The 8,451-nt window shown below is 39.0% G+C and overlaps 1 protein-coding gene across 1 annotated transcript in view; it reads right to left on the bottom strand.

Annotated features, from left to right (window-relative positions):
* Positions 1–974: 974 nt before the first annotated feature.
* The window catches only part of SCG5 (secretogranin V), a 45,865-nt gene continuing 38,388 nt past the window's right edge, over positions 975–8,451 (bottom strand). Inside the window, exons 5-6 of the mRNA XM_084844755.1 lie at positions 3,499–3,552; positions 975–1,604 (exon numbers count right to left, since the gene is read on the bottom strand). Of these exons, the coding sequence (XP_084700881.1) occupies positions 1,500–1,604; positions 3,499–3,552 (159 nt within the window). The 3' untranslated portion in view covers positions 975–1,499. The remainder of the gene's footprint in view (positions 1,605–3,498; positions 3,553–8,451) is intronic.

Genomic DNA, 8,451 nt, shown 5'->3' with positions numbered 1-8,451 from the left:
ATTTATAAGGAAAAGGAAAGTTTATAAATTTTAAAAGGAAAGTTTATAAATTTATGTGTGGTGTAGACAAAAATATTTTATCCATTTCCGTAATGTTATAACCTGGGATCATCCAATGAAATGGATGGACAGACTATCTGGGACAGACAGAAAGTACTTTATGGAATTTACTGCTGCAAGAGGTGGTGATGGCCACTGGCTTAGATGGCTTTAAATGGGAAATAGACCTATTCTCCATGACGTTGTTTATCAAATATGCTATTAGGTGTGATGGCTAAATGCAACTTCCATGATCAGAGGTCCTGCTTTCAGGTTCCTGGAGGCATCTGCTTGGCCTGGGAAACAGGTTGTTAGACTACATGGGCCTTGAGTGTGATCCATCAGTGATTTTCTTATGTTCTTAGGCTGCAATCCTCTACGTACTTACCTAAGAGTAAGTTTCATTGAACTCAGTAGGACTCTGTCTGTCTGTCTGTCTATCTATCATTGGTGACTGTGCTCTTAGTCTGCATAATTTTCAGAACCAGAGCATGTATTTCATTCCAACTAAAACCTGGGTTTCACTTGAATCTATCATATGAACAAGTTTTCCCTTCTCTCCTTCTGCCTGTTTTTATCTGTCCACCCTTCCCTTAAAAAAATCCTTTCCCGAACAACAACAAAAGGGGGTTGATAATGCCACCAGCATGACCCACATTCGGTTGGAGTTTGACACAGTTGCAGTTAAACTCAGCAGCTGGAAATCAGTGACTTAAGTAGTAAGCATAAATGAAAAAAATGAGTGAGTTTATCTCATCCATAATTAGGCTAAGTTCATTGGGGCCTGAACCAACTAGGGTCCTTGCTATATTGGCCGGCACTTTGTGAGTGAGTGTGTGACTGTTTTCCTGTGTCAGAGAGTTTAACCAGGAAGTAAGTCAAGTATAATTTCTCAAGAACTAAAAAGCAGTAAGCAAAATGCTACACTGTCTAGACCCCATTCAAAGCAAAGTTTATAATTTGACTAGAGTAAATAAGACGAGCCATTTTCTCAAAAATTGTCTGAAACACGTTTATATCTCCATGCAGATACCAAAGAATGCTTTCAGTGTTTATTAAAACAAACAGTGAGTATTGGGACATTTATTGTAAATTAGGCTCTTATTTACAAACAGAATGATAAAATAATTGTTCCCAAAGGGCAAACATCACATCATGTGAGAAAGTACAAGAAGTGGAACATGCTTAAAATCCTCCTCTTCTTTAAAAGCTTGCTTCTTAAAGTCATTTAAGTCAGACGGATGATTAAAATTATTAATTTTCAAAGCTTGTTCCAGGTCCAAAGCAAAGCAAAAGGATCCTATTGCCAGAACTTAACAAAAAGCAGAACTGGGTTTTCATGTATCTAGAAGAACAAATATTATAAATCAGCCATAATTACATAAATAATAAACATGCAACCACTATAAAGACTTGATCTACTAATTATATGTAAGCAGTATTGGGGTTTCCGTGAAACTTCATTCAGTTTCTGCAATCTCTTTCTCTTCATCTGAAAAATGTGGAACAGACTTCTTTGCCACAACGTTGTCCAGTCTTTGTCCCTGAAGATATGGATTTACGCTCTGAAAATACATTTTTAAAGTGATTAGGAATTGGAAAGAATCCAGGGAAATATCCTAGTGTTCTGTGGGCCTTACTCTTGAGTAAGACCGAGTAATTAACATTGCAGTCTAAAGTGTTCTCCCTCAACCCTAATTCTGAAAAATGGAGATTGACATCTGTTGAGTGTGTCAGCTGGTCTCAATTTGCTCACTTTTCTGAGACAGAGGAAGTGAGAGAAGGAAAGAGTTAGCACTAGATACAAAAGACAGCACTTGACTGACAGACAGCTCTTTCTTAGGTCACTGAGAAGACTGGGGGTGCTTCCAGATGGAGAGCTTCTAATATTACCAGTCGGAAGGCACTGTGCAGCAATTCCATAATTTTTCCTTAATGAATTTTCTACTGTAAGTAAAAAGATGGAAGTAGGGGGAAAACATGGGAGGGCTACAACTGGAAGACGATGAACTTTGAGGTTGTTAATCTGCTATATCTACTTTCAGTTTTGCTGCAGAATTGAGATGCAAGCACTACATGAAGAGCATTTCCTTTTCTGCTTTTCTGCTACATAACCTCTAGGGGGCACTGTGGTATGGCAAAATAGTGCAACTACACAAGTGGAAATAACATTTTCTTTCACTTTTACAATTACACAGTGCATTTTCCCTGCTCTAAAAAAACTCGCTGAAAGTGCTCTTAGATACAGAAGCTTAACTGGATGGTTACGATCTAGTCTAAAGAACCCATAAACAACCGTGAGTAGGGAATGATAAGTGCACGATAAATGCCTCATGTAGAGAAACCTGATGTCATCTGAACCCATGTAAAGTTCCATGAATGAGGCAGGGCTATAGTGCTATAAAAGCCTCATCTGGAAGCACCCAATGTCTGTGTAAACGGATACATGTAAGCAGCAAAAAAAAAAAAAAAAGGGTTTGATTCTCCATTTGCTAATATGCTGCTAACTGAGAAGTAATGTCTTTAATATCTGCATAATTACACTGCCAGTACAGATGACACATGAGGTTAGTGCGTTTTATGAGTGTGGCTGAATCCCTGGGGATCTAGCAGAATGCTGATATGGAACAGTCTGATCTATATGTATATCTATCTGTTACTTGAAACAAAATACTACAGCACTCCAATCAGATGTCTTTGTAAACAAATATACAGTAAATGGTGTTTACAGTGCTTATTAATATAGTCTTCAGATGGTATTATACATTACATTTTTGAATATTGTTAGCTGTCTCCTAACAGACTAAAGTTTAGATCAGTAATTCCCAAACAAGCATAGGAAATGCTATCAAAGAATTGCTAGTGTGAAGTGATCAATTAAATTAAAGTTTCCTGTCAGCCCCGAACAGCCACAGACAAAGCAGGCTTCAAACCACATCTCCACACAGTCTACTGCTCTGCCTTCACCTCACCTCCTTCCAGTCAGCCTCTGCTGGGACAAGTGATTCTGCCACATCCTGCATTGGTTGTATCTCGAATCATGCCTGATGCAGAGAAGCAGCAAAATTACATGCCCTCTAACTGAGCTCAACAGTGAAACATATGCAAATACTTTTGGTTCCTTTTAGAGTAGCTAGTTCTTACATCTCTACATTGTAAAAGTAAGCTGGGGGTGGGGGGAGGGGGGTTGGAAGGGTGAAGTGTACTTTCAGTTTTAATGCAAAAACCATGTGCTTTGGCTTGGCTAACAGAATATTGAGAAATACTGGCTTAGACAAGAAATTTCTGCAAAAGCTGTGTTGCTTATCACAGATATTTTCTAGAAGCAAGGACTAAGTCCAAATTTTTAATACAGATGTACTAGTCATAGCTATTTCAACAATCTGATTTTACTTTGCATTCTTGCCTGATCCTACACTAAGGCACTAAAATGAAAACAAGTTGTGTTCTGAAAATTACCCGTTTCTTTCTTTTTGGTCCACCCTTCATTTTCTCAAAGAGTAAATTCTTATTCTGAAAGGGGGAAAAATACAAAGTATGGATCAAATTTTGTAACTCTACTTTTCAAGCAAGACTTTGTGCCATCTAAATATTAGCATATGAATATTTTGGAAAGCAGTTTGGGAGAGAATGCTATGTTGTTGGAAAGATAAACCACAAGAAAACATTTGAATTACTGCATCTATTAATAAAATATTTCTCTATTCTTCTGGGATACTCAGTGTCATCAACTATTATAAGGATAGGAATATATGATGATTTTAAGTTGCATGATGGTTTTAATCTTAACTGTCTTAGTGAGGGAAGAGTCAGAATGGAAAAATAGCAGAGTGGCAGAGAACATGTTTTATGTGCATAAGGTCCCAGGTTCTGTCTCTGGCTGAACAGATTTCAGGTCCCAAGAGTAGGAAAGACCTCTGCCTGTGACTCTGGAGACCTGCTTTACTGTAGAGTAGACAACACTGGACTAGACAGACCAATAATCTTGACTTAGCAAGGGAACGCCATTAACATTTCAAGGAAGACCAGAGATTCCATTCGGAGGCAAAACTGTCTTTATTTCTATGAAGCAGTTATTCCTGAATGCTTTTGACTCTGGGTTGCATCTGACTGTATCTCTTTGCCTGCTGAACAGCCATCCCCTCTCCCTGCATCCCTCCTCCAAACTGCTCTGGACAACTGTGTACCTTCAGGATAAGATTTAGGGGTGTGTGAGAAGCTGCAAGGAGAAGGAGAAGAAGGGGGAGTCCTGCTACAAGAGCAGAAATCTGCTTGTGTGATCCTGGATGTCGCCCATAATTTGTGCATATATTTTTTTTAAATGCTGTTTAACAATTCTTCTCATCTCAACTGCTTTTCTTGCTGCTTTCTATATTTTAATCAAATTGTTAAACATTCTCTGGGTAAAGAAATCCTGGTCACAATCCCGTCCTTCCTTTAAGAAGCACCCTAATAAACTTCCTTTGAAAAGAAAAAAGAAAAGCCTGCTTGGCTAGGTTTTAATAGATTGAACCTTTTGAAAATTGCCAATGTTGTCTTGGCAGACAGAAGGTTTCTACAAAAAGAGAAAAGGAAAGCGATGGCTATGACCACCGCTTGTACAAGTGTTTCCACATACTGCTATATTTCATAGATGCAGTGAGCTCAAATAAGGACTGGAATGTCAGACACATGCTCAACAGATTTTGTTTAATTTGGGGTTATACTAAAAAAAAAAGTTAAGAAAAAGAGATTAGGCTAAAAGCTATATTTCAAAAAGCAGAATGCTATGTAATTGTTATATAAACAATTAATTCAACAGTCACAGTATCAACAGTAGTGAGACACAAAACAATCACTTCTGAATGAAACCTTGATTTGTGAGAAACAAACAGTTTAGAGAGCTAACGTGATTTGTGCTAGACATTATCTGTTTGGTACTTCTCATGTTAATTTAAACCCCAAGTTCACAAGACATAGTTTTTGCCTGACCTCAACTATTTCATCTGAGCTGTGCCAGAGACAAGGAAACGGAGATGAAGTTGGCCAAGAAGAGACATTCTTGGCTATAGTAATTTGTGCAAACTCACTTGGGGAAAAATTCAATTCAACATGCAAAAAGACAAGAGAAGTATATGTTATTTCCTCTAGGAAGCAATGCATCATTTGCAGTTTCTCTTAACATATTGCTTTACCTAAATCTTCTTTATGAGCAAGTTTTTTCTACATTAAAAAAAAATAATAAGATGCATTGAAATTAAAGTTAGAAGCTGCATCTTGGAAAGAAAGAAAAACTCAGCTCAACCACTTTGGCTCCACAAGGATCATATTTTGTTTTGTCTGTCTTTGAATATTTTAAGACCATAACTAATGTTTAAATATAATAGGCAGCAGAGTGCAGATAAGGTAATGAAATCTGATATAAGATATTTCCCCTGAAATACGGGTAAATCTGAAAATGCAGCATGCCCCTTAAGTTCCCCCAAGTGGAGAACTTGGGCTTCTGATGCAGAGTATCTTTTGCTCCCATCTGTACTGAACAAGAATTAAGAGCATTTTATACATCACAGGACTGGATTTTATAGAGAATCGTATTTCTTGAACTTCAAGCTGGAAATGGAAGGCAAGGTTTGAAAGAGCCGCACAGGTATGTAAATTTCCAAGTATAGGGATAAGAGCAGGGCAGGGGTGGGTACAAGGTACATCAGGATTCACAGGTAGATCTCTGGGTGATTTCTTACTCCCAGTTGTTTAACAATAGCAACAACAAATGACTTCCCGCTGCCCTAAATAGTACTGCTGAAATGAAGAAAGACTGGGTGATTTTGTGCAAAAGGACTGTGAGCTCCATTCAGTTCTGGTACTCAAAAGAAATTCCTGGGCATACAATTTTGATTGTGATATTTTACAATTTTTTTTTTACTCCAATCCACTTGCTTCTTGCATAACTTTTAAAAGTATCAGCTTCCATTTGTGATTCTAATGTAACTATTTTTTTCAGTTTACGAACAACAGATGTTGTATTAACAGAAGTTAATTAACAGTAGACATTGTTTACTTGAACTTTCACAAGGCATTTGACAAAGTCCCAAACCAAAGATTCCTAAGCAAACTTAGCAGTCATGGGATAAGCGGAGAGATCTTCTTATGGATCAGTAACTGGTTAAAGAAAACTGAGAATAGGAATAAATGGATAGTTCTCACAGTGAAGGGATGTAAACAATACTGACCCCCAAATAATTTGTAGTGAGACCAGTGCTTTTTAACTTCTTCATAAATGAACTGGAGTAAAGGGGTGAGCAGTGACATAACCAAGTTTGCTGACAACACCAAATTATTTAGGGTGGTTAGAATAAAAAGGGACAGTGAAGAGGCATTAAGATGGCAAATGCAGTTCAATGTAAGCAAGTGTAAAGTGATGCACTTTGGTGCAAAAATCCCAACTTCATGTATACGCTGATGAGGGCAGAGCTGGCAGTGACTGAGCAGGAAAGGAATCTTGGGGTTATGATGGATGGCTTGATGAAATGTTGATCCAGTGTGTGACTGTTGTGAGAAAGGCAACTTCCATACTGAGGATCATTAGGAAATTAATTGAAAACAAAACGGCCAATATCATAATGCCCTTATATAAATCTGTATGTGTGTAGACCACATTTGGAATACTGTGTACAGTTCTGGTCACTGCAAAAAGGATACTGCAGAGCTAAAAAAAGGTGCAGAAGACAATGAAAATGATCAAGGGGCTGGAGCAACTCCCCAATGCGGAAAGGTTTATTTTTATGTATGTATCTATTTACAATATTTGTATACCACTCCATATCTTAAACAGATTTCAGAGGGGTGAACATAAAAGGTAAAATAGTAAAAGGATAAAAACATTAAAACATCACATTAAAATTAAGCTTTTTAAAAACAATACCAATGAAATCATGGCTGGTCAGTTAAAGTATGCCTCCTGGAACAGTGTCTTCAGGAGGTGCCGGAAACAACACAGTGTTGGTACCTGCCCGACTTCCAGGGGCAGGGAGTTCCAAAGAAAGGAGGACATAACACTGAAGGCTCTTCTCCTGGTGGACTCAAATCGGGCCATAGGTCCATGTGGAACCACCAGGGACATGCCTTCTGATGACCTCAGTGACTGGGCAAGTTGGTAACAGAGAAGGCACTCTCTCAGGTATCCTGGTCCCAAGTCTAGTACACTAGTACTAGAACTTTAAACCTGGCCTGGTAGCGAATAGGCAGAATAGGTTGCAGTGCTTGAGGCATTTTAACTTAGAAAAGAGGTGAGAGGGGACATGATAGAGGCATGTAAAATAATGCATGGTGTGGAGAAAATAGATGGGGAGAAGTTTTTCTCCCTCTGTCATAACAGTAGAGCCTGGGGTCATTCCATCAAGCTGAATGGTGGGAGATTCAGGACAGATAAAAGGACGTTCTTTTTCATGCAGTGTGGAATTCACAACCACAAGATGTAGGGAAGGCCAACAGCTTTAAAAGGGGATTAGACAAATTCATGGAGCTATTAATGGCTTCTAGTCATGATGGCTATATATTAACCTCAATATCACAGGCCACAGGCCCCTCAGTGCCAGCAGCTGGGGAAGTGAGTGTAAGGATCCTACTGTGCTCATGTCCTGTTCGTGGGTTCCCCATGGGCAACTGGTTGGCCTCTGTGAAAACAGAATGCTGGACTAAATAGGCCTTTGATTTATTTTATTTATTTGAAACATTTGTATCCCACCCTATATCATTAAGGTCTCAGGACGGCGTACAGATAACGTCAATTTCAACAGTATAAACAATAAATAATATAAACAGCTAAAAATATATTAAACTATTAAACAAGCTAAAACCAATTAAAATCTAAAACAATAAAACAGTTAAAATAGTGTGCAACTTAGGGAATGCATTTAGTCCTCAAAGGTTTTGGTAAAAAGCCATGTATTTACTTGGCGCCGAAATGAAACCAATGTAAACGCCAATTGGGCCTCCAAGGGGAGGGCATTCCACAACTGGGGTGCCACAGCAGAGAAGACCCTCTCCCACGTCCCACCACAGTGTATGTCTGGAGGGCCCCTCCAACAGATCTCAATCCTTGGGCCACTTAGGGCTTTAAATGTCATCACCAGAACCTTGAATTCTGACCGGAACCATATTGGCAGCCAGGGCAATTCCTTTAAAACTAGTGTTATATGATCTTTATGAGCTGTTCCAGTCAGCAGTCTAACTGCTGCATTTTGCACTAGCTGCAACTTCTGAGTCATCTTCAAGAACAGCCCCACGTAAAGTGCATTGCAGTAGTCTAATCGGGAAGTTACCAACACATGTACCACTGTGGCTAGATTATCCCTGTCCAGGAAAGGCCGCAGCTGGCGGATCAGCCGAAGCTGGCCCCGAGTACTCCGAGCCACGGAGTCCACCTGGGGCTCC

Source organism: Heloderma suspectum, chromosome 1 (genome assembly GCF_057233095.1).
Source record: "Heloderma suspectum isolate Gila_16-S chromosome 1, 16-S_ref, whole genome shotgun sequence".
NCBI classification, from domain to species: Eukaryota; Metazoa; Chordata; class Lepidosauria; order Squamata; family Helodermatidae; genus Heloderma; species Heloderma suspectum.
The sequence above is the reverse complement of the archived record's forward strand: the minus strand, read 5'-3'. Positions and strand labels throughout refer to the sequence as shown.